The sequence below is a fragment of the Dinoponera quadriceps genome, unplaced genomic scaffold (assembly GCF_001313825.1).
Source record: "Dinoponera quadriceps isolate SergipeBrazil2010 unplaced genomic scaffold, ASM131382v1 scaffold479, whole genome shotgun sequence".
NCBI classification, from domain to species: Eukaryota; Metazoa; Arthropoda; class Insecta; order Hymenoptera; family Formicidae; genus Dinoponera; species Dinoponera quadriceps.
In genome coordinates, this window is record NW_014554586.1 from 170,924 (window position 1) to 197,264 (window position 26,341).

General features: G+C 44.1%; 3 protein-coding genes across 8 annotated transcripts in view; 1 reads left to right on the forward strand and 2 right to left on the reverse strand.

The window, feature by feature from the left end:
- Positions 1–169: 169 nt before the first annotated feature.
- LOC106752189 (dolichyl-diphosphooligosaccharide--protein glycosyltransferase subunit 2) lies at positions 170–9,126 on the reverse strand. Its single transcript, XM_014633716.1, has 12 exons — positions 8,988–9,126; positions 5,121–5,351; positions 4,369–4,577; positions 4,043–4,168; positions 3,693–3,853; positions 3,470–3,609; positions 3,010–3,385; positions 2,532–2,711; positions 2,029–2,263; positions 1,736–1,948; positions 1,309–1,480; positions 170–1,005 (listed from the first exon to the last, which is right to left on the reverse strand). Exons 1-12 carry the CDS (start codon positions 9,124–9,126, stop codon positions 860–862), a joined length of 2,328 nt encoding a protein of 775 aa, XP_014489202.1. The 3' UTR covers positions 170–859.
- Positions 8,599–21,906, reverse strand: LOC106752221 (death-inducer obliterator 1). Of its 5 annotated transcripts, XM_014633760.1 has the most exons (17): positions 21,490–21,906; positions 21,054–21,271; positions 20,779–20,914; positions 20,299–20,565; positions 19,817–20,067; positions 19,555–19,711; positions 19,080–19,385; positions 18,144–18,821; positions 17,029–17,466; positions 16,575–16,652; positions 16,206–16,330; positions 15,791–16,113; positions 15,465–15,694; positions 14,874–15,368; positions 14,617–14,759; positions 11,630–14,224; positions 8,599–10,374 (listed from the first exon to the last, which is right to left on the reverse strand). In XM_014633760.1, the coding sequence occupies exons 3-17, from the start codon at positions 20,903–20,905 to the stop codon at positions 9,451–9,453; spliced, it is 7,137 nt and encodes a 2,378-aa protein (XP_014489246.1). In that variant the 5' UTR covers positions 20,906–20,914; positions 21,054–21,271; positions 21,490–21,906; the 3' UTR covers positions 8,599–9,450. The 5 variants fall into 5 exon arrangements, with proteins under 5 accessions (XP_014489246.1, XP_014489250.1, XP_014489251.1 ...); XM_014633764.1 differs by lacking the exon at positions 21,054–21,271; XM_014633765.1 differs by lacking the exon at positions 16,575–16,652.
- A 1,364-nt stretch (positions 21,907–23,270) lies between these two features.
- The window catches only part of LOC106752206 (probable beta-hexosaminidase fdl), a 38,794-nt gene continuing 35,723 nt past the window's right edge, over positions 23,271–26,341 (forward strand). Inside the window, exon 1 of one of the 2 annotated variants that reach the window (XM_014633735.1) lies at positions 23,271–23,355. The gene's annotated coding sequence lies outside the window, so the exon portion shown is untranslated. The remainder of the gene's footprint in view (positions 23,356–26,341) is intronic. The other variant, XM_014633736.1, reaches the window with a different exon arrangement.

Below are 26,341 nucleotides of genomic sequence, written 5' to 3' on the forward strand. Positions count from 1 at the left end.
ATCGCGGAAGATTATCAAGATCTGACGCATTTCTGGCGACGAGTCGGCGTTGCGCAGGTGAGCACTGTACAATTGCGGTCGGAGAGGGACGAATTGAGGAGCGAAGCGAATCGTTTACGCGAATGTCTTCACTCTTACATGACGCGGAAGGTAAGAGGAAAGAGTGGAGTAAAATATAAAATAATTTAATGTTACCCCCATCTTTGAGACGAACATATTCTATCACGTTTTCTTTAATGCAGCTGCAGGCTTAACGACCCCACTTCACCAAGCAGGACACTGCAATTACAGTGGCAGCCTTCAGCATATACATGATACGTATAAAATTTTATATAACTCATTTGTTCCGAATGTAAACGCAAAACTTAACATTCGCTGTTTTACTCTTTGCTCTGTGTGTGTGTGTGTGATATTATTACTTAAAAATATAACGACATAGGTAAAGGTTATAGAGATAGTTCTCTTTGAACAACTATCGCTATAGTCGTGCTTTGCAGAGCAGAAATCCGAATTTGCGGGCTAAGATTAGAATTTAGTGATCATCAGAAGTCTATATAATCGTTGACGCGAAAATAAAACAAAAACAGGAGTCTCCACGCGTCTTCTCGCGCCGTTGAACGATAAAGAACAGTAGAGAAATGCAATAAACAAAATATACGATATCTCGTGCTCTATGTACATCTGTGGCAAGTGAAAAAGAGAAAAGAGCCCGACGATTACTTTTGTTTTTACTACATATCGGCCACTTGAAACTAACGGCAGTCTTTTAGTCAATGTATTACGCACTCTCTCTCCTGCACTGTCAATCGCGATCACGCGACACGATATTCAGAGTCTTCGTAGTATGTCCAAGCGTGGCTCAACGTTGCGACGTATGCCTGTGCGCTATGTGAGACAGCATCTTATTGCCGGCGAGGAATGTAACGACGCCCAGACCGATGAGGTATCGCAGCGTGACGAACATGTTGAGCTTCAGCCAGAAGATACCGAACAGTACGAAAATACCTACGAATGAGACAACCACCAAAGATTAATTAATATCGCATCGATGTCGCGGCAAAACTAAATTTATTCGGCGGATTTACAAAGGAAGGAGAGGTTCTACGATACGCGCAAATTAGTGAGGGTTTGTAGTGAATTACGGGCTACAAATGTGGCGATGAATGCGATCACATTTGCGAAAACATCACGGTTTGCTATACGCCCGAAGAAAACAGACAAGACTCGTGTACATCATCATCTGTCAAGCAAAATCGGGCGCGTGGTGTAACATATACGTATGTTATGTTAGCAAGGGTTGAGATCTACCTCCTAATCCGAGATGGAATGCAATTGCGCTGAGAGACAGCGGGAAATTTGAAATGTTGACACCTAGTCGTGCCCATAAGATCAGCAACAGCAAGACCGGTGACAAACACAGCCCCGTGAAGAGGTTGGACACAAAGGCAGGCGGTCTACGTTCGGGTTCACGGAACATATGCTGAAATGAAAAATACAACGGTAGATTTTAGGGAGAAATAATTGAACGACAGTTGTAATTTGTCTCACGAGAGCCGGTGTCCGTCAAGATACGAAGAATACCACCAAACAGTATCATATTTGGAAATATAGTATATGAACTTTGACACATTCCTCTGCCAATGTTTTGGAGGTGACAAAATCATCGAGGGATCTTTGCCACTAACGAGCATTGGCGTGTTTTACATAGGCTTAAACAAGCGTATGAAAGAATTACCTTGATCTCCGGCTTGGTGGTGTACACGTTTGGCTTCTGCTTATAAGAGGTATTTTTGTCGGTACCTTCCATCGCGGTCACCTCGGGGAACTTCAAAGTCACCGTGCCGATGTTGAAGCGGAATGGATTGCTGATCACCGCGTCGCCAATGATCAGTTCGACGTCATAATCACCGCTCTGATGACCGAAATTCACAGCTGCTGTTCCCACTGGCTGAAATATCATTTGAAACATTCGCATCGTATTGGAACGAGTCTGTGTGAAAGGAACAACATGAGAACTTGGAAAATTACCATATCAAATTTATAGACGTGATTAGCGTCAGGCTCGGCAACGAAGAAAATTTCATGACCGCGCTGCTTGTTATTGCTAGACTCGGCAACAGACGTGAGACGCACAAAGGCTTGATGCACGCGCATCGGTTTCTTATTGGCGGAGTCTCGCAGTAAAAATCGCATGACTAGTTTCTGCTGAGAATCAGCTTCTACCTTGTGCTCGAGTTTGCCTGAAGGGGATACTGTGTTTATCCTGAAACACAAAAAAATGTGAAACATACATGCGATTCTAAAAAAAAAAAAATGAAGTTGACTTTGAAAAACGCCATTCAAGGGCAATTTAAGGTCACGGTATTCTCTCCCTCGAAACTTTACAACTTTTGTCTAAAATAGTTTTTTGTAAAAATCGTAGAAAAAATATTTTAGGCAAAAGTTGTAATTAAAGCGCGACACCTGTATATTTCTCTCGATAAAAATGTAAAATGTTGTAGGAAGTCATGAAAAAGAAATTACATAAGTACCTCGTGAGTTTCGGCTGAGTAGTTTGGTCGGCATCGCCAGTACCGATTTCCAGATAATCCAGTATCGTTTCAGACAAGACCTTCACGGTAATCGTATTTGTTACGGACGCTGCAGTTATCGATATCTTGTAGAAACCGCGGTCAGGCTTGACATTCATAAGATTCATCGTGAACAGAGTTCTACGGAAGAAACACGCAGAACGTCATGTCACGTTGAAGTATATAACACATGAAGTATATGTTTAGGAGAAATAAAAATGTATGTTGAATTTCTTAACCTTAATTATATATCAAAGAAGGTTTAAGGGACTCAACAACTGTGACTATACCCCAAGGTATAGCTGATATCAGCATAGAAAGGCTAATTCAGTAAAGTATTGGGGACTAAGTATGTATTGTACGTATAATTTGTGATATCCATGCGAATCGAAAAGCTGACTCCTTGTAAAATAAATGCATTCTATCGAATTTCGCTTACTTGTCAGTTGGGAGCTGCTGCAAATTCTCCTTATTCAAGACAACTACATCGTATCCCACTTTCGTGGCGGAGTTGGCGACAACCTTAGGCACAGTTGGCAGTGCCTGACCGAGGATATCGCAAACCTTGACTGTGACCAATGGTTGCTGATTAGAAACACTGTTTCCCCCATCAGCCAGGGTTATGCAAACGGGCTTCTCGGGACTTTCAACGGCCAGAGTAGTTAAAGCAGACAGCAAGTTCGTGACGCCCTTCGAAGTCTGCACGGAACGCCGCGAGAGAATATAATTGCTGAACTTGACGATCTGCTGGAAGTTCAACGGTAGTTTCTTGTTCAACGAGGTTGATAATTTGAGAATACCATTGACGAGGAAGCCTGAGGAAACGTTTGAAGTGAATTAATACTTGAAGTCAAATATCCAGGATGAAAGATTGATTACAAGAAGATTGAAAACCCTACTTGTGATGGAAAGGCCACCCTCGAATTGCAAGTATTGGCCATCCACTTCGTCGGCTTGCACTACAGCATCCTCAATGCGGTCGAAAGCAAATGCAGCTGGAGCGCCTATGTCTGCGGCAATGTGGAATGTGTAGCCCAAGCTAACGAAGTAAAATTGAATCAGCTCGTATTATTCGCGAAAAAAGATATCAGAGAATTCGCCGATAAATATGTAGCGACTCACTTCCACAGACTATCATCCTTTCGCAAGGCCGCCTGTATTAATTTGACCAACTTTTCGACTCTGGCAGCGGGTACCTTCTGTGACAAAGCCGTTAAGCCACTCACCGCGTAATACAAATCAGGCAGCGTGGAAGTATCCTTCTGTACAATACTCGTCAATACCTGTGTGAACATAATTCTCTCATGTAACATTCTATGTGATTCACAGATAATATATTTATCTCACGAAGTATTTCATTCAGTAATAATAATTGTCTTCACTGTTTGTGCAGTAGAACGAAAGTTATTTTGATGCATCATTATATTGGTCATTTTATGTATCTCACGATTGATACCGTTATCGTATATTACCTTTGTCAAAGCACCTGTAGGAAAGTCAGGACAGCTTGCAATAGTTTTCCATGTAGAGGCGAGATAGAACGCTGTTTCAGGAGTAATATTTTCCTCATTGGACTTTATCAGATACTTGCAAATAGCCTGAGAAAACAAGTGAATACTGTCAATATAACAATTACAAGATATTACATGTGAAGTCATAATGAAGAAAATACTATTATCAGGAAGACTAATCTCACAATCATTAAGTTTCAAAAGAAATGCATTTTTCATCATATAATTTGAACGTATCAATTTTTTTCCCAAAAGATGCTATATATCAAATGAGTTAAGATAATTACATCGGTTTTTGGTATCGCTTCTCCAAGAAGCTTGTACCCGCTAACGGCGTAATATACAGTGGGCACATCTTGTGACTGGAATCCCGGCTCAAGGATGCTCTTCAAACGAGCCTTATCAGCTACCGACAAGTACGAATTCGTTGATGACGAGACTTCGGCATGCGTGGAATACACGCCTAATGCCACCAGCACCAGCGGTAGCACGGTTACTAAAATTACGGAACATGGTAAGAATATTTATTTCTTGCGATTAAGGCCAGGTTTCACCAACGCAAGTTAATCAGATCGGTCGATTAAATGCAGCTCTTCCGTTGGAACTGAATTTAATCGACCGGTCTGATCAACTCACGTCGGTGAAACCGGGCCTACGACCGGTCGAACCAAAATTTATAACCTATTATAACGTAACGCACTTCGTCGTATCCGGCGAGATCGCGGTTAAGCCTGACGCCGAGTAAGGACGAACGCATCTACCGGTGGGAGTGTTTCGAACGAAACTTTGGTAGTGTAGAATCCCGTTGCCACGCATTATTCGAGCAGAGATTATTCGAGAATTCGCGAATAGCGAGTAATCGATCGCGGAAAGGGTGCGACGAGTATTTGAGTGATTTCACCGGACACGCAGACAACCGACCGGCGCAGCTAAAACACGCGAGGCGTTCGCGCTCTTCGGCGCGCATCGGCACATTTCGCTCAAATTTCGATCGAAGAACGAAGGACGACGTGATCGTACGTGTCACTATGATACTCACGGATAACCATCGTCGATCCTCGGGACGCCTCTCGATCCGGCCGCCACGTCGAACCTCCAGACAAAATGGCCTTACCTTCCTCATTGCGCGTGTCAGGAAAAATGGACGATAGTGACGACTCGGCCGGCCCGGAAGTGCCGTGGCTCCACGAGAGCGGAAGCACCCGGCGACACCGGCGACTCGCGCGGATCGGACGGGCATTGCCTGATTTGAAAATTCCGCAAAAGACGCCTGCCGCTTTCCATCAATTCGGTTCTTCAGGTCGGACGCGTATCTAGATATCTGTGTATCGTGACTCGGAAATCGATGACGACAGTAAGTGTTTAAAAATGATGCGAAGAGTACGTAAATACGAAGTTGAAAAGCGAACGACGATGCGATATCAGCTCGACCGATAAGGAAGTAACTTCGGATTCTCTCTTTTTGTGATTATTCTAAAACTGGAATAATTCGACGACAGATTCGCTCCCTTCAGCCGCGCAATTTCTGTACTTTCTTGCACTCTTCCTTGTCTCTTTTTCTTTCGAGTCTCGACTACAAATTTACTTCACTTTCATGCACGAGAAGTGCGATATGATGTATCCAAAAAGAACGGACCTAACAATCGGCTGGAAAAAACGGGCGCACAGAGCAGGATTTTTAAATAAATTTTTTAGAGCATTTTCCCCCTTTTCTTTTAATTCCATGTATTCTATTTTCAGTTGAACAAGATTACTCATCTAAAATTACAAATTAAATCCAAATCTTGAGACTGAAAAAACAATGCGCAATGATGTAAGCTTTTTTCTTTCGGAGAACACTCCTGTGATCGATATGATAATAATAATTAAACATGTACACACACGAATACTTTTCAAATATCGAGTAAATAATTTCACTTCTTCCACGAAGACACTTTTCAATCTTACATTCTGAGGACATCGACAAAATCGCTAGACAGATGATCTTCAATGTCGGGAGCTAACAAGAAGCAACATTATTTCTTAATCCTTTATTATTATAGACAGATTCGCCAGTTAATCGCTAAATGCGGCTATTATTATGTGCGATTGCGCAATTATAAAATCGTTATAAACTTTCTGTAATGTGTCTCACGCAGTCTACGCTCCGTGATTGATACAAATGTATACTCTCGCGGAATATATAATACGTGCGTGCCTATCGTTCGAAAGCGCGAGGAGAAAAGACGTAAATGATTAAAAACAAATCGACAGTCGCATACGCATATACGTGATTACCTTTGTGATTAAGACTAATGTCAATAATGATGATACAATAACAATAATAAATTGTTGCGCCATATCATCCGGGGATCGCGGTACAAAAGTGGATGAGAAAAGTAAGACGGCTTAGAATCGTTAGAAAATGATCCTTAAACGTAGACGTAGTACTGTATAATAAATGTGTTCTACATAACATAATATATATATAGCAATCCCACCGTATTACGCTAGATTATAGCGACGCTCAATTGTCGTGTTTAAAATTAGACTGCTGGGATTAGCTCAGCACTATCATAGCCTGATAAACAAATGAAAATTCAATTCCCCCCTCTCTCTCTCTCTCTTTCTCTCTACGTTCTCTCAGCTATACATATAAAAAAATACAAGAGCGTCTTCGCGGGTGTAATCTTCACCAAACATAGGTGTGTGTGCTCACAGTTATTTTGCACAAAGAGTAATACGATTCTCACGGTAATTGTGACATTCAAAATTTACTTCGTAATGCAAACGTCGACCTGTATTATCGATTGCTCCGCGAGTACATGCTGTATATTTTGCATCTCGCTAATCGATAAGGAGTTGGAAGAAAGAGACGTGAGAATACACACAGAATATAAAAACGGCGTATATCAAACGTGCGCTGCTATGCGTTTCCCTTTTTCTCGAAACGCAAGGTGAGAAAACTCGTTTGCATCTCGACAGAGAGTCTCATCGAGGTCTCATCAACAGCGGGGAAAAATTTCATAAAATCGTTTCTCTGAATCTTCTCGAGAACGAAAAACCTGAATCATACATTCATCACTTGGACACTTAGACTTTTAGAGGAAGCCGCATGATGCTATACAAATTTGATAGTATAAACGCAAACGGTTTTGTCGCCTACAAACATTAGAGACTCCTGGAAAATCGGTAAAGAGAGTGTGAACAAGTTACAAAGAAATTATGTTAGAATCCACACGCGCTAGACGATTTGTAAGTTGCGACAAAACTCGGGGCAAAATTTCGGAGAAAAATCGCGGAATCACATGTGTAAACGTATCACATGTGTAACGTATACGATTTCTTTCAAATTTTCCAAGAAAAGAAAAAAAACTAGCAAAATTCTGCTCGACGTTCTGCCGCACATCACAGATTGTCTGATCTAAAATCTAAAAATCTAAAATCAAGCTTAGGTAATTTTGATTCTCGCAACGATGTGCTACGTACGCTTGTCCGCAAATAATCCGTGTATAATTAAACGTTCCGAATAATGATGATGCTCCGGTCCCGATAGCTCGGTGAGATTTCCCGCGTTATGGAAGAGAGAAGTGACAAACTGACAGCTGGATATATTGCACGAGACGTGCACGTGAGTCGAGTTTATGCGCAAAATCCAACATTAGCCACAACACGTACGTAAATCACATGTAGCCGACAGCCAAATTGCATGGTCTGGTCGAACACGACGTTGGGCAAATCTTTTTGCATATTGCCGGTGGAATACAGGGATATGCGCTCTAAAAAAGCTGACGCATTTTCTAGTTCGTAACACTCGTCGCACATTTCAACGGACAATCGAAGAGAAGAGAGTCGCGTCGCAAAGTAACTGAGTCTTCAAACGGACAAAATGGTCTTTTCACTCGCGTAAAACATTTCACCGTTGTCCTTCAACTTCCTCCTTCCGAGTTAACTGTTTAACCGATTATTCCTGCTACAATATCGCTCTGAAAAAATCAACACCTACTCGATAACGAAGTTGCAGATCTGGGCTTTGCAGTGAATCCGATCTTGCGTTAAAGTCTAAGCTGAACATTCTGACGAAAGGAGGCAAAGAGTCTTTTAATAAAATATATTACAGAGACTTTTCGACTCGCTTATATATATATATATATATATATATATATGTATATACATATACATACCCGTTACATGAGACATCGCGTGTCGAGCACGATCGTAAACGTCGAGTTTCTTTTTTTATTCATCCCTTCGCTTTGGTATTTACAAGGATACACACGCGCGCGCGCGCGCACGGACGATAAATTCTCGACAAACGATCCGGCGCATGCGCGAGTGAAAATCAGGCGGATGTTGTCCCGCGATTTTCACGCTCCTCTAAACAAGTTTCTTTACAGCAATCGGCACATCGATAACGCACCTACAAATCCGCGGCGACACCGCTATGTAGTTAAAAACCATCTCCGCATACTTATCGTTAGATAAATTTATCAACTTACCTACGTAACACTTACTCTCGGTATCTCTTTTTTTCTCTCTCTCTCTCTCTCTCTCTCTCTCTCTCTCTCTCTCTCTCTCTCTCGCTGAGAAAATAAAACACGTATCATCGCTGGGTAAATTTCGAGCTTACTCTGGAAGATGGAGAAACAAGTCTCGAGAGATAGAATACGACGCTGTCTCGTCGCGCGAGAGTGAAGTTTTCTTTCTTTCTTTCTTTTTTCTCTCCCGTAGAAAATTCGCTCAGCAGCAATCGAGGGATGCGGTGGATAGAGAGGTGGGCCGGAAACAGGATGACGTCAGGGGCTCTCCCTCTCTCTTTCGCAAATAAGGTTCTTGTACAAATCGTACCGCCGCACGTGCGACGTGCCGCGCGTTTTCTTTCTTATAAAGAGAATCAGTAGTAAAGCTCTTATATATGTATATCTACATCCGACGTTCGACGTCGAAGGTGCACCGAACGTGCATTTTTCAGAGATGCATTGCGGGAAGGTGACCAAGCCTAAAGAATATTCGTTCATTCGATACAAGCAAATGCCACACGATGATGATTCGCAGTCATCGATCATGCCAATTCTCTCATCTCTCTCTCTCTCTTTTCAACTTCCTCTTCGTCCCTCTATCTCTCCTCTCTCTCTTTCTCACATATACACACACACTCACACAGGCACACAAAATGATCGCTCAGGCGAAACCTCCGAATGTTACCACTGTCAGAGGCTTCTTGTACATTTATGTTACAAGTTACGGGCATCCGTTTATCCGTTTGTTCTGCGATAATCGTCTAAACAGCGCACGTGAAACACTATATATATATATAGTATATACGGTGTATACGGTATATATATATATACGGTGACGCGGGTTGAACCGATCGCGGCGATCCGGCCAATTTATTCGGGCGGGCCCTGACCCCAGCGTGACTTTGTCCTCGACAATTTGGAGGGGGAGGCACACGTGTTACCGTCATCGCTCGTCTTTCGCTTGACACTCAGCACAATGCCGCTCTTGGGGATGAGTTTCGAGCGAGAGGATGAGGCCGCCGGCGCGGCTTTAGACGAGTCTACGATCGTCGTTGCTGTCGGCGGAATTGAAGGGAACACTGGCAGGTCCTCGTCTTCGAGGCCGGGTGGCTTCGGTTGTTCCGGAGCGTAGCTCTTCTTGAAGGGATCCGGAAGGCTCGGCTTGTATATCGCTTTGCTCTCCTCGGCTTCCGGCAGAAGCGACAACGACGACGAGAGCACCGGCTGCGGCGACGGCGATAGTACAGAAGTGTCGCTCGTCGGAGCGATCGGTGACTGCGTCAGACTCGAAGTGCCAGGAGAAGCGGCCGACGGCGATGATGCAGACGCTGCTACGGGCGGCATCGTTGATGTTGCCGCGGCTGTCGCCGCAGCAACGGCGGCCAGTTCTTCCTCTGCCTTCTTGATCAGATCCAGGTCACTCAAGGTGCTCAGCGTGCTCTTGCTCTCCCTCGACGGCACCTCCGACGTCGCCTTCTCCGACTGGCTGACTCTAGAAGACGAAGATGGTGAGTACTTGTCGGTATTCTGATAGAGCGAACCTGCGGTGTTGACCGTTCCGGGTAAGAACGACGCGCTAGGCTTGGATGGCAGGTAGGGGTCGACTTTCGATGATTCCTGCCGCTTCACGTTCGCTAGAATCTCCTGCAGATTCGGCGGTATGGTGATGTCCGACACCTTATCGAGGATTGGCTGCGCGAACTTGGTGATGGGCGGAGGCGGCGTGAAAGAACGTACGTCCGACGGGCTGTAGGCCTCCTCGCAGTCGTTGCTCGGCGGATCCAGCCCCAGACCCTGAAACAGCGTGCGGATGTAGCGATAAGAGATATCGATGAAGTCTAATATAATATCAATCGATTGCAAACAAAAGTCGAGTCGTGGCCTTCACCGTCTTGTGCGCGCGCGACACTGCCAGTCAATGAAACGCAAACGTGTCATCTTCGATGAGACAATCTCGGGCTTGCGTCTCGTATCGGCGCGACGTTACTCGAGGAGATAAGACGTTGACATTTGAACGTCAAGTTACATTTTTTTAACGGAATATTTTGATCGTGTCAAACGTGTTTGCAGACCTCGCGTGAGACTCGCAGATTTCGCGTCTTTTCCGAGTACATCGTTGAGTAGAATCGTTGACAGAAGGGGAATAGAGCTACTGACAGATTTCTACTTCGATGAACATGTCGGTCCATTGTTGCTTAATAATTTAAATCGCTACATGTACGTGTAAGTATAAATAAATAAATAAATAAATAAATAAATAAATATACATACATACATACAAACAAATATATATATATATACATATACATATGTAAATATATATATATACATATATACATATACGTTTACTTAGTAATTGATATTGAACTCAATATTATATAAATTTTACTATATACACAATATTACTTCTCGCAATCTTACAAGAACGTTGATATCAGTTTAATGTAAAAAGCTAAGTTAGAAAAACAGCAATGAAAACACAAAGGTTAATAAGGTCCTAAAAGACACTTATTTTGGCGTTTTTAGACTGCGATTGTTATCGTTGCCCCCCTGAAAATGATTTATTTACACCCAGTCACATATGCTACGACACATGATCGATCAACAGAGTTCAGGTCTTCTCACTCTCGCTATAAAACGTCCAATCTCGACTCAACCATTGTGTTTACTGGACATATTCCTTGAGAAGAGACCACGTTCTCTCAGAAGTAATAATCTAAGGGCTGTGGCACACACAAAAACGCAAACAGTAAAACTTGAGCAGTACGAAAATTGACCAATCACGCAATAGATTATTTCCTTACCGTCGGAAGAATAATCAACTGTGATTGATCAATTCGCTCATTTCTTATGTCTTACTGCCCACCGTTTTTCTATATGCCACAGTCCCGAGCAGCTCGGTGTGATGCGGGATGGCAAGATGGCGGGATGACGGTAGATTCAAATCAACTTTATTTACAGCAGGGCAACAGGAGAAAACGACGACGACGACGGTGATAACAATCTCGAGGCGTGCGACGTGAAAAATGAGCCTTGGGAAAATTCTCACCGGCAGAGTGGCCGTCGTCTCGCCGAGAAACGACGAGCTAATATTCTGTATCTGTTGCTTCTGCTCCTCGATCTGCCGGTTCAGTTCGTCCATCTTCCTCTGCAACTCCGTGGAGTTGCTGTTCTTGCCGGACGAGAGGATACCGGAGGCGGAATCGTTGGCGTCCATATCATCGTCCATCTCGCCGGGACTGTACGGCTCGTCGCCGTCGTCCAAGGTGACCTTGCTCGGCGACGAGGTCAGGTCGATCTTCGACGACAATTCCGGCACGATCTTGCATATCGTCGCGGTGTCGATGATGCCGCGCGAGGACATACCTATGTGCGCTTTATTCAAAGACTCCAGAGTCATCTGCGTCACCGTCGTCGCTGGCTTCTCCTTCGCCGGGTCTAACGCAGAAGACACTTTGTGATGATATAGCATAGGGGAAGACGACGACGACGGTGGCGGCGGCGGCGGCGACGACGACGAAGTTTTCTCCTTCGCCACGCTGACTAACGGCGGCGTGTAACTTCGGTCGGAGTTCTCCTTCTTGGTCACTTTCGACGGGACGATGCCCGACTGCATGGTCGACGCACGTTTCTTCTTATTGCGAACGATGATGCCGAGCAGCAAATGCGGCCTGTGCTCCTCGAAGCCCGGCCCAACGAGCGGCAGGAGCACCGGCGGTATTGTACTCTGACTCGAGAATGGCATGATGTAGAAATCCTTTATGTTCTTCGAAACATTGCCCACGACACCTAAACGACTTCTACTGTTCAAATAGCTATATAGAGTAATGTAAGGAATCTTCTCCTCGTCATTGGCGGCGGTCAGACGGATCACCAGGATTTCCTTCGAGCCTGTTCTCTTCATTTTCGAGATGTAGTCCCAGACGGTCTCGTGACTAATTCTACCGACCACGTCGACGGTGTCCGGCAGATCGTCCATGAGATCCTTGGCGTTCCCACTGACTTCCTGCGCGGTAATGAAGAACTTGGCGACGTCGACCATGTTGACGAAGCCACGCCAAACGGTCTGGGAGGTACCCTTCGGCGCTTCGGCTCGGCTCTCCGTCTCCTGCTCCTTGTCCCTCTCGGGTTCCTCGTTGATGTCGGGCGTCTTGATCGTCACCGTGGAACTGGGCTCCCTGTCGGATATATCGGAATCGTTCCCGTCGATCGTGTTGGTCGTCGCCTCGTCCTCGACGTGCCGCCAGAGGCGATCCTCTATCGGCTTCTCCGCGGGCGGCGGCGAGGAGACTTCCTTCTTCTTCTCCGTCTTGCGCTCGTCGACGTCCCTCTTGTCGATGTCCTTGGATTCTCGGCTGGTGCTGCGATTCCTCGTGCGAGGCTCGCTGCTCATCTTGTGCCTGTCTCTGTCTCTGCTCTCCTTCCTGTTCGCCCGGTCCCGTTCCTTAACCCGTTCCCGTTCCTTGTCCTTCTCTCGCTCCTTGTCCTTCTCACGCCGGCTCTCCTTGCTCCGGTTCGACTTCCTCTCCTTGCTCTTGTCGCGGGTCTTGCTGCGATCCCGATCTCTGCTGTGACGATGCCGGCTGCGGCTCCTCTCCCGCCGGTCCTTGCCCTTCGACCTGCTACTGTCGCGTTCCCTACCCCTCTCCTTGTCCTTCTTCCTCCGCTCGTCCGTGTTACCCTTCGACTTCTTCACGTCTGTTCGCGACTTGGACCTCTCGTCCTTGTCCTTATCCTTGTCGACGTCGTCGACCGTGGAGCTTATGCTGTCGCCGCTGTTCAACGCGGTTACGATGTCCTGCACCGGTGTCTTGGGATCGACGTGATCGATCCCGCCGTCATTCTCGATTATCTGCTCGCCCTTGTGAGTCTTCACGACAATCGACTTGGCCTGCGCCATCAGATCAAGCTCGTTTTTCTTGATCATCTCCAGCTGATGCTTGGTCTCCTTCTCCCGCCACTCCGCCAGTTCCTGACTGGCCATCTCGTCCGGGCTCAATCGCACCACCGCATTCGGCGTCAGGGAACGATCCGCGATCTTCCGGAACAACGTCAGGTTCTTGGTGTCCTTTATGTTGAATACGAGACTCCTGTACTTCGCTTTGTACTTAGCCCCGGTGTCCTTGAAATATTTGTACATCTCGAGTTCTATGTTGAACGCCAAGTCCGCGATCTCCTCGTCGGTCAGCTTCAGATCCTCGGTTTCCTTTATACGGCTGGACAACAATTCCGTCAGCGTCTTCCTGATATTTACTCGTATGGGCTCCGTCTCGGGCTTCTTAATCGGCATTATCTTAGCCTGCTGCTTCGACTGAAGCGGCAACGACTTCGCAGGTTCTTGCTTCTTCACCAGCATCTGCTTTGGCGAGCTTGTCGCTTGGACTTTCGACTGCACTATCGGCATGATGCTCTTCGGTGACGCTGTTGTTTTCATTATTATAGGATTCTTACCAGCGGTCGTGATTATCGTCTGTTTCAGTTGCACCGGCTTGCTGCTCGACGCCACGCTCACTTGCTGCGAGGCGGGAATAATCGTGACTTTCTTACTGGGCGCCAAAATGGTTTGCTTTGATCCAACTACTTTCGTGTAGATCATCTTTGGCACGGTTTGCACTTTAATCGGAGACAGCTGTGTAATTTTTGCCTAAAAACAAAATTCCCATTTCGTTTGCATACTTGAGTATACGTTGACAAGTGTGGCAATCTGAAAATTATCTAAATAATGTTTGAAATTGTGTATGTGTTACACTAAAGAATTCCAATTATATACTCTAAAATTTATTTTGCGAGTTAATTATAATAAAAGAATTTATCATACAATTATCATTACAATTCCAACCAAAATCCTCCACAAAAACTTACAGCCGAATTTTTATTTTGTAATGCCTTATTACTTTTCAATATGATTGAATAATTTCTTCTCTTGACGTTTTGTGCAACTTCAGTTCACAGCAACGCATATCTTACATATTCTTTTTGCCTATACCGGTAAGAATTTTAATCTACTTGCTTTGCATCCTCTTATTTTATACATACAGTAGTTTTCCCAGTCGTTTGTATTTGCGTGACGAGCTTCCCGCCTATCTGAAGCGTACTGAGACTGTTAGCTCCTACTATCTCGTACGTTGGATTTTCCTTCAACCATGTTCGTAAGTTGGATCTTGTAGGAGCTTCTGCACCTAATACAATAATATATCAATGATTCATACATACATACATATTAATACACATACAGAGAGATACGAGAGAGATACGTTCTTGTACAATCGTGATGGATAAAATGATTTATTTACCGGTAAGCACTTTGCCGGTCTTTCTGTCGAAAACTATCACTCTAGCCTCGGGTTTTGGTTTTACGTTAGTCGTAGTGATAGTAGTAGTGGTAGTTTCCGGGATAGTTACAGACGGTTTCACAGGTTTTGCACCTGAACCCGTTGGTTTGTCAGGCTTGTCTTTAGTTAAAGTCTCTTGGGCATGAGCGAGGATACACGCGTCTGAACAATAAATGCTCGAGTTCCTAGCTTCCTTCTTGCAAACGACACACTGCATCGTGCCGGAAATCGGGACGGCAGCGTAATCGGCGGACGAGACTGCCGGCGATGATGATATCTCTTTCAGGGGCAGAACAGCCTGCGATACCGTATTATTATCGCTCGTCGTTGGCTCGATCTTGATCTTTTGCTTCACCGGCGAGACCTGCGAGCTCGATTTTGTTTTCTCTTCCTCGGCCTTCTTCCTGAGACAATTCGGGCATACCCATTCTATGCCCTTTTCCTCCATTTGTTGACCTATCCCAGCGTACGTACGTGAATCGTGGATATCGCCGAAATAAATATCCAATCTCGTCGACTTAGATTCAGAGATTCCAGCCGAATGGCACTTACCCATAGCTTTGCTGACGTGCACGCACTTGCCGTGGAACCAATCCTCGCAAACATCGCAGCATATCATAAACCGATTGTTGTGCGGCCGTTTGCAGATGCACCACAATCGGTCCGGATCGTCCTCCGAGTCGGAATTTTCTTCCTCGTCCTCGTCATCATCCTCATCTTCTTCTGTGTTCATGCCCGTTCTCAACTCTTCCTTGTGTATTATTTGTTGAACTTGTTGAGGACTACGTCGACGTGAAAAATTCGTATTAAGTAACGTTACGTTACTTTAAAGAAACAAGAGGTACTACACACAAAAGTACAACGTGTAATATACTCACGAATACTTCTCGATCTTCTTCGCCGGCTCGGGATTCTTCTGCAGCGTCTCAGCTTTCGCTTGTAGCCGTTTGCTTCTAGTGGCAGGTGCCTCGATGGGCGGTAACGTGATCACACGGCCACCCCGGACGATTTGTATCGGCTCTTTGTCATCTTTTGTAGATTTCTTGCCTACTTCCCGCGGAGTACTCGCTTGAGTCTGGACAATCGGCGCTGCTTCAACCGGTTTGGGCAATTCTTGCTCGGACGACATCAACGTAGGCACAAGCATCCCACCGGACGTTAACGGTTCCGACGCTGTCGGCGCGGGATCCACAAGCGCAGACTACGTGTAACATAAGATGATGCAAAATAAGGACCCTGAAGGGCAATTAGTAGTAAAATCGATATATCATATACACGTATAAAAGTTCGTACATGATCGGCCAAGTCGACTCCGAGCTCCTCTTGCAGCAATAACGCTTCAGCGAGCAGCTCCTCTTCATGTTTGTTAGCCTCCATCTCTAAAGTAGCCAATAAATGTTCCTCACCCTCTATTCCACCTTGAACAAGCACGCAAATTACACTTACTAATAATTTCAGTATAAACACTGAGCTAAATATAAATTTATCAAGTATATGTTATGCTGAATATAAACAAATATTATACTAATATAAATAAACCATATATAAACATAATGCTCGGGAAGAACAAGAACTGAAGAGTTTAGAATTAAATTGGAAGTCAGCGTCATAGATAAGCGATATTCTCTTCGGTAGAGTGTATAAGTGTGAGTGAGAACTTACTACTTTTAGAAACAACATGATTTGGAACATGAGGTACCACAGGTTGAATAATTCCCTCTGACGAAGCGGTATTTGGCACTAAGGAAACATACGACAGCATTGCAAAACATAAATTTCACATAGAGGCATACATCGTGTGAAGAACCCCCTTGGCAATATAAAGTAATGTAAAAAGAAAAATAATGCGGGTGGAGAGGATATTGGTTTAGTTCAGTTAAGAACGTTATCACAGAGCGGCACGATGCGTCATTCTTTTTCTCTTTGATTTAGTAAAACGAAATAATATAATAGAGAATAGTAAACGATAGACAAGAGTTCCTACATTGGCGTTGCGATTAAAAAAGTAAATAAAAACCAAGTTTTTCCTTGAAGAATCGTTTGCGTATATAGAGAAGGCAAGAAAACCAGTACTGAAAGAGAAACAACATGAGAATCCCTTAACGCTTAACTGTACCTGAATCTAGAGATGGTTGCAATTCTTCAGCCAGTGGTGCTTTGATCGTCGATTTCGATTCGTTCTCGCTTCCCGACGCCACGTTGTTACCATCCAGGCTTAATCGTGATTCCGGCTGAATAGACGGCTCCAATATACTCGACGCCGTCTTTTTACTAAAACTAGGAACAGCGTTCTGCACTACGACTGAAGCAGATGGTGTACTGATGTTCAACGATATTGTCGGCGAAGTAGGAACGGCCGATGAGCCGGGTGTTGACACTACTGTCGCCGAAGGTGTCGTGGGTGTCGTAGGCGTCACAGTGTTGTCCGGCATCTTTCCTTCGTTCGTACCGACACGTCGTATTATGTCCGGTGTCGAGAAGAGCGCCGGACCTAAGGTATCCGCTACATACGCCGGAGGTTTCCTGCTCTCCTTCTTCAGATGCTTCTTCGCGCCTGTGAACGAATATTTTGACACTTAGACGTGCGATTATCTTATCGGCAACCCTGAAATAGTCGCATACATAAATGCAACAAAAAATGGTCGCGTGGATGACAAATGTCCTCCGTTATAAATTAACATCTTCGAAGAAATCATAGAAAAAAAAAAACCACCAAAAAAGAATCGCTTTAGAAAAGAATATTTATTTATGCGAAAATAACAATTTTTTAAAGGATCTTATTTGAAACAATACTAAAACAATCTTCACTTATTTTCTTCGATTTAAGAACAAAAACAGGAAAAAAAAACATCGGGAACAAATCACAAGATTAACATTGTTTCGGGAATGATCTGTTTAAATACGACATATAGGTAATCATCATTTTAGAAGCAAGTATCATATTTACAATGATTTGGACAAGTCCAATTTATACATCTTTCGTCATCAAGATATCCTAATGGTCTTATTACGCTCTCTCCCGCAGAGAAACAACGACTTCGTGTTCCTGGACGCGAGTCGTTTTTAATTTCCCGCAATGAACACATCGCAGTCCTTGACTGACAAGTACGCGAAGACGCAAGATAGATGTTTGTATTTTTTTCGGGAAATGCACTTTAGTACGCATGGATGATACCTGTCATCCGCGCGACCACTGTCGAGCTAACCAATTAACGACTGACTGATACTGACTATCCAATGCCTTGTCCGCGAACTTCGTAGGAAGTGGAGTGGTCTCTTCTGCTTTCGATAGCGACTCTATGCTACCGTCTAGTTTTCTCTTCTCCTTCTTTATATCACTAGGTTTGATCTTTGGCGGTGTGCTGCTGCTGGCCGACATGACAGTTTTCAATTGTTGCATCGGCAATCCTTGGTTGGCGCTCTGCACTGGTTGCTGCTGCTGCTGAGCTACCACAGACTGCTGAATCAGCGTCATCGTCTTTACTTGGGTAACCTGCGCGCTCGGATTGACCGTCTTCGTTGTTATTGGTACATGTATCAATTTTCCATCCTTAGTCGCGAAGATCTTCGTACTGGGTTGATTGACGAATTTTCCCTTGGAGACCATCACAGGCTTCTTAATACCGATGTTCTTCAGTTCGTTCGGTTTCATCAGAATTTGCTTCTGAATAAAGGTAACCTTCTGATTGCTCCTTCCCTGACCGGGTTTTGTCAGTATCATGTCGCCTTTGATCATATTGGCGTTAATCAGATTCGCTTTCACTTGATTCGTCGTTTGCAACGGTTTCTCCTGCACCACCGGCGTTTCTTCGGGCACAGACGAGGATGTCTCCGTGAACTGTGACTCCTCCTTCTTCTTACCACCGAGAGTTTTCACCAGCCTCTTAGGCTTGGTAGGACTAAACCGCTCTGGAAATGTAAAAAAAATATATACTACGTGTTTACATAATAATAACAATAACAATAATAATAATAATAATAACAATAATAATATAAACGTCTTAAATATTTTATTTCAGTGTAAAATTAACCCGAAGGAAATTATCGCGATATCTTTCAATCCATTTTATACTAATTAAATGAGTTCCACTTTTATCATCAAGTATAACACGTCCTTAAATCCTTTCCTTATATTTTCAGTAGATTATAAATAATTGTTTTACTAACCGGATCTGTCATCTTTCTCAGAGCCTTTCATCGCATTAACCGCAGCAGCCATTTCCATGTCTAATCGCCGCACTTGCTCCATATCCAGATGCTTGTTTTGACCTCTTCTTCGAGCAGCTGCCATGCTACCACCCCTTGTGGTGAGACCTTTCCGACCTCCTCGAGCCCTGATATTTGATCTCTTTGTACCACGAGGTCCAAAATCCGAATCGTTATCATTATCAGACGGTGGTTCGGACTCAGAAGATTCTGTAGATGATTCTGAGACTTCATCATCATCTTCCTCTTCATTGTTCCTTCCTTGTGCTATAAGAATGACTATGACAATCTTGCGTCGTGACCTTAACATTCATACTAATGAACATAAAAACGTTAATACTGATTTTCGTAATAACACAAACATTATTTTACACACACACACACACACACACACACAAAATATTTGAATATTATATTCATATTAGTGTTGTGATACCTTTGGCAGATGTTTGCTGGGCATTTATATTCCTTGGTACGGCATGTCCTGACAATTTAGGTGTTCCACTGATGCTCGTATTAGCTCTTGGAAGCACATTTACATTTGTAGGTGTGGATACAGCAGCTTTACGTACCGGTCTACTGACGTGCTTAACCTGAAGTGTCCATGGAGACATTAATTTTGTCAGAAGCAATCGAACTTACTTTATGAGATGATGTTTTATAATATATATAAATATTTATAACATCGTGAAAATTACATTTACACTCTTGACGATATTCTTGCCCTTAACCCCGGTATTATCTACGTCACTGACAGATGACGACATTACGGATGTTCGAGGGGATACTGGTTGATGCATGTACTGCACATCGTTAGATTCGGGCGAATCGGCAATAGGTAATGGGTCCCTTGGTATCGGATCACTGGGTGACAATCTGGTTGTGTAACAATGATCCAATTGTATGCTGTACCGTATCGAATTCTGCAACTCCTCTACAGACAGCATATCTAAAAAGAGAAAAGAGAGTACAGGAATCCCAAACGCTAGGAGACTGTATCAAACCACAGAGAAGTAAAAGGTGCATTCGCATGGTTGCACGAGTTTACGTGTGTCAATATCGATAAAGTTCTACAAGTATCGCCAATGAAAACAAAATGCTCTTATACGTAGCGTCGCAATCACGTAAAGAAAGGAACGGGAGGAGCTTAAACGGAAAAAAAAATAATAATATAAAGTACCAAGCATCGCAGTGACATTCTCCCCAAGTATCTGCTTTGCCTCTTCGCTTTGGAGAGCTGTCTCTAATCTTTCCAACTGTTCTGGATCCATCTCCATAAAAGGATCTACCAATCCACCGAGGTCGGTGCTGGCATTGGCGCTTACCGAGCTTGCTGTCGGATGCGTAAATGGCGGTGGGTCTACTGTCAAGGTAATGTCTCCATTCTCAACGTCTGCCTCGGTTTGTCCTAGTCTTACCACGCTAACATTAGCGTTCGTTTGATTCACTGAAATGTTAATAAACAATTTATTGCAACACGTGTCTCATAGAACATAAAGTATTTGGAAATCTCAGAACAAGCCTTCTCAACAGATCTCTTAAAAGTTAAGAACAACAGGACAAAGGCCAGGATTCCAAATTCATAGCTAAACCTTGGCTTCCTCGCATTATCATTCGATAACACAAAAATCTACCTGCGAATTCCATAGCAACCACTTACTTATCAAGTTCTGCAGCGTCGCCTGGTCGACGGATATCGTTCCATCGTCGTTGAAAACTATGATCAACGTATCGTCCTTCTTCTCGGACCCGCCGTCCTGCGGCTCGACAATGTACGAGCTCGACATGTTTCCGACCTGGCGAAGCGAACGATACGGTCACACACACACACACACACACGCACACACACACACACGTGGTGGGTGACGCCGGCGGAAGCGGAGTAGCGCGAAAAATTCGCGACACAAAGCCAAGCGCAATTAAGGTTATGACTACCTAATAATACGCGAAAGAGCTACGTTCGAAGGAGTGCCAGCGATCTCGCCAATTCAATTGGAGGTAGCATATCCCGTCGTTTGGGCATCCGGACGGCGCGCGGCCGCGTTGATGAGACGTCGCGTTCCCTCATAAAAGCCCCCGAGCCGCCGTTGCGACGACGATTACAACAGCCCGTCGAACGGTGCACCACGATGCCGCCGCCGTGCACAGTTCACCTGCGGTGAGACGAAATCTTGCGAGTGACGCGTCAGCGATCCGAACGACGATCGACTAAACGACACTATGCACTACGCGAATAACGCGGTAACGAGGAATCGATAAGCGCGCTCGCTCGACGTTCCCCTAACGGGTAAACAGTACCATCGAGGACGAGCGGCGGCCATTTTGTTAGGCTACATCGTCGTCGGCGGATGATGGCGGTCTCGTTGCTTACCCTTTTTTTTCGCGCCCGCTGCTGCTGTCCGTCGCGCAAAACGGAATCCTCAATGAAGACCTCACAACGACGACGCGACGACGTTACTCACGTAAATGCGATCTCGCACGATGAGCAGCACCGTTCGCGATATCTGTTCAACGATTCACCGTACATACACTCACGAAGCGTGGCGCTCTATCGCAGGCGCGGGGAACAGCATACGTACACACGCACACACGCACAGTTTCACGTACGCGGCGCGTCGCGCGTTGCGCAACCGAAAAATCAGATAGCGCGCGAACACAAGTTCGAAATGCGGAACGAAACGAGAAACGGAGCTTAATCGCCGAAGCGCTCGTGTTTCAACATTGGTAGGCATATTTTGTAACTTTTAACGACAGTGACTACGTTTAAACATGGTCGACAGTAGGAGTATGTTCACTCAAGAATAAGAAATTGACCAATCATATTCGAATACAAGAAGAATAATCGACTATGAGTGGTTAATTTCTTATTCTTGTGAACATACTTCTGCCCATTGTAGACCACGTTTTACACGGTAACCTAAAATCTGACTATTAGCAGCCGCAATCAAACGTTTGCATGATCAACGTAAAACCGCCGCAACGTAAACCCTCAATATATATTCCCGAACACAGCCTTGAAAATCGCAAAAAGGCGCGATAAAAAATTATACAATTCCATTAGAAAAATGAAGTTAACCTTGAAATAACCTTGAATTGTTGACTGTATAACGAAGTAAGGTCACTACTTTGTGTCCTCGAAACCCTACGACTTTTGTCTGAAATTTTTCTTCCCATTTTGTTTAATTTAAGAAATATTCAAAGGTGCTCAAATTAAGATTATATAGAGAAAATATCCATATATAAAAATATATAATTATATATGAAATGATGGTACAGTTATATATGATTATAAACGTACAATTAATATATATATATAAATGTATAATTCTATATTTATATATTACTCATAAGAAGATTACTGATTGACATAATCGACCGTTCCAATCCATTTGGCGCAGGCATAACAATATTACATCAATATTCCGCACTACTATCCACGCTTATTAAATATATTTTATCCTAGATAATTAAATTACCCTAAAAAAGCAGCGTTCTCCTCGCTCTTCCGCGTCCCTGAATCTGCATTACCCTCTCGCGCGCGAGAAGCCTCGTCGACCGCCGCTCGATGGCACCACCGGCGCCGCGTGCACGCGGCTCCGGCGCGAAGCGTACGGTAGACACGCGCAGTACGGCCGCGGCCAGCCTCGAGAGATGCGGTGTGCGCGCGAAGGTTCGCGGTAGTGAACGAGAAAGAAGGAGAGAGAGAGAGAGAGAGAAGGAAGGAGAGCGAGGAAGAAACTCAAACTCGTCTTTCTCTCTCTCTGTATCTCGGCGTATTGACGGCAGAGTTGACCCGATCGCCACGGTAACGGGCGCACCGAGGCGGAGCGTGTCGAGGCGGTGTCACTTCAGATCGACACAGTGCGTGGGCGCGATAATTTGTGTCTCCCCCGTGTGTTCACACTCTCTTTCTCTCTCCCTACCTTCACCCATCCACCTTCCCTCCCTCCCTCACTCCTCCTCCTGCCATCTCTGTCTTTCGCTCCCTCTCTCTCTTTTTCTTTCTCTCCTCTCCCGGCACAGTCAAGACATACCGTTAATTACGCGTTTCTCCTACCACCCCCTACCCATTGATGTTCCCGCCGTCGCATAACTCGTGCATGCTCTTTGCTACGTGCATCGTGCATCGCGCGCGTCCAAGGACGCGCGTCCTCATCCCCGGGCGGCAGCAGCAACCTTGGAGGAGACACGCCGCGCATCCCGGCCGCAGGACCATCACGCTGGAAGGTTAGGTTAGGTAAGTGAGTGAGTGAGTGAGTGAGTGAGTGAAAGAGAGAGAGAGAGAGAGAGAGAGATGATATACGATCATTTTACGTTCACTCACCGGTCGACTTGGCTGGTCCAGCTTCGCCGCCTTTTCTTTCTTCCTTTCTTCTTTCCTTTCTCGCTCGCTCGTCCGTCCGTCGTGATTTGCGACCGACTTGCGGCGAAAAACAATGTTCTGGCGCCGCTCTCTCTTTCTCTCTCTCTCTCTCTCTCTCTCTCGCGCCTTTGTCTCGGCGTCTTTCGTATTCCTCTCCGCTCGGAGACGAGAGAGATGTTGTTTGTCATAATTAAGCCGGCTCCGGACGTGGTGGTAGTCATTTGTCGGATACTTGATTACCGTAAAATGCCAGTTTCGCCTTATTGTTCGCCGTCGTCGCATCGTCGATAAACGTCAGTACGCGAGACGCAATAACCGATATTGAATTGATAAATAATTTCCAAAGTTTCGACTCTTACTTTGGTGGTCAATGAAACTCATCTCTGTCATTTTCGTCAGCTGTTTACGCGTTTACGTTGTGCGAGCGAGCAAGAGAGAAAGAGAAAGAAAGGACACGCGCTCTCGAGATGTCAGAGACTGTTTTCAACCCGTTGAAGTCGAGTAAACCTTTCACGTTCGTCGAAAAGTTTCTCGCTATTCTTTCGTCATATCTTTACTCACCGTGACAAATATTTGTCAAGGATGAAAGATAATACGTAAAAACGTCAGCGGACTCAACTCAACTAGTATTTTTTCCGCGTCTACAATAGTACGTTGCGAAGGTGTTCATTGTCGCTAATTGCGCGTTTTACAAAGACGGAGTTATCGTTGTCAGCCGCACGAAAATGCCCAGGGTCGGACATATGCATGTAAAATATAATAGTCCGCGTCTAGACGTATGTAGACAATGTAAACTATGTATATCACTAAGAGAAATATATAGTTATTTTCGAGGCAACGATATAATTTTTTTATTTTAACCGCACAAATAGCAGCAGCAACATGCTAGATAAAGTTATTGTCATTAACACTATAGTAACGTTTACTAGAAAAATAGAAAAAAATAGTTCTATCGACTATTTTTGTGATTAAAATAAAAAAAAAAGGATATCGTTGTTCTCGAAAATAACTATATTTTTCTCTCAGTATATGTAGACAATAAGTAATGTATGAATTATTATGGAATGGCTCGTCTTCGTAAGTCCTATTTTTATATTTTATTTCTGTTATAAAAGCTTATAGGTAAATCTGAATTATAACATTTATGTATATTAACAACATGTACTTCTTTCATATCGTTATGCAGATATTTTTAATATGCGTAATTTACATGGAAAGAAATGCCGTTGAATCAATAAAATTTCCAATAGCATAGTAATTGGAGTGGATCTTCTTTTTTAACGGCAAATATCATTAATACTATTTTATTAATACTACTTTATTATGTGTCGTTTCAATAATTAAAGTTCATATAATGAGTTCAACGATATCGCAATTGGATCAAAATTTACTCCAATTACGCGTGCTGTCGGAAATTCGATTGATTCAACGGCATTTTTTTCCGTGTAACTACCTAATTTAACTTATTGAAAATTAATGAAATTATTTATTAAACGTAATGGTACAATTTTTATATTTCACGATACCACGAAAAACCAATAGTTAATTTGGCAAACTTGATTTCACGCTAATAAAAAACGCATATTATACCTATTTTAATCACGAACAAAAAAACACTACCCTTTTCCGTTTAAAAGCTCACAGGTAAATTTAAATAATAAATCAATATGCATTAAGCTCTTTATGATACGTACTCGAGATGTAATCGAGACATGTGCGAGCAGGCCAATGAGAACTGAGCAGATTACTGGATACGAATAAATTATTTAATACGGGAGGATTTTTCAACTTACAATATTAAATATCTTCATAATTAACATCAAAATAAGACACGTGAACTATTTTACAGTCTAAACTAATTTAAACTAATAATTCATCCTTTCCTCCTCCACTGTGCCGTGTAATTTATAATCTTTCGCATAATTTACATTGTCTGTATGAAAGAAAAAAATGCGAGTAAACATCACGTGGACGATACGATAAAAATCGTCGACGTATAGACGTCCGCGTATAGATCTCAAAATCTATGGCACATCCCTGAAAATACCTGCGACTCTCGATCCGCGCCGTTCACCTTTCCATCTTCGCCGGACGAGATCGTTACACTCGCTCGGCGTATTCGCCGCATTTTCCCGTGTATCACTGCCGCGTTCGTCGCTCTCGCGCGGCACGCAACGGAAACGTATGTTACTCTCGCTCGTAAATCAGTTTCCATTCTGAAGTATCGCGCGAGGAATGAAACAATCGGAGTACGCGCAGAAACGGGCGGCCTTGATTTCAACAACAACAGATCGACGTTCTCGGAGCGGAGTTGCTCTCTCGACCGATTAAGCCGGGGTATTTAATCACCGCACAAATAAGAGCGGCCGTGGACCACGCAGTGACCTGTCAATTTTCCGCGTTCTCCCATTACGGCGATTAACCCGCTCCTGCGCTACCGCTCACGGGGTGATTATTTATCACCGTCGAAATATCGACGTTTCCGAGCGCCCGTTTTAATCTCACCGCTCTCCGGATTCTCTCTTTATCCCGGGAACAGTCGCCTTATTTTTTTTTTCTTTTTTTTTTTGCGTAAACAATCACCTGGGGTCATTTAGATCTTAACGTGTTTCTACAAGCTTATATTATGAGTAAGACGGGTCACAGCCTATTCTTGTTGCACAGGTTAGGTTACTGAATATCCAAATGAAAGGTACATATTAGTTCTTGATCAGTAAAAAGAATCCACTGCGACGTAAGCTTTGTCTTCTGACCGCTGGGATATGAAATGACCGCAAGTGACTATTCCCGGGTTAAAACATCGTCATGAACCATTTTCACTCGGGACATCTATTCTGATGCGAACATCGCGTTCTCGTTA

Excerpts from the sequence above, each read along its gene's own strand:
- LOC106752189 (XM_014633716.1), bottom strand. The coding sequence starts at position 9,126 with ATGATCGATGACTGCGAATCATCATCGTGTGGCATTTGCTTGTATCGA. Across the intron at positions 5,352-8,987 it reads TTCGACGTCGAACGTCGGAT|GCGTCTTTTGCGGAATTTTC; the intron begins GTAGATATACAT and ends GGAAAGCGGCAG. Across the intron at positions 1,481-1,735 it reads CCACCAAGCCGGAGATCAAG|CATATGTTCCGTGAACCCGA; the intron begins GTAATTCTTTCA and ends TTTTCATTTCAG.
- LOC106752221 (XM_014633764.1), bottom strand. The coding sequence starts at position 20,905 with ATGTCGAGCTCGTACATTGTCGAGCCGCAGGACGGCGGGTCCGAGAAG. Across the intron at positions 20,068-20,298 it reads GAATGTCACTGCGATGCTTG|ATATGCTGTCTGTAGAGGAG; the intron begins GTACTTTATATT and ends TTCTCTTTTTAG. Across the intron at positions 10,375-11,629 it reads AGACGACGGCCACTCTGCCG|GGTCTGGGGCTGGATCCGCC; the intron begins GTGAGAATTTTC and ends ACGCTGTTTCAG.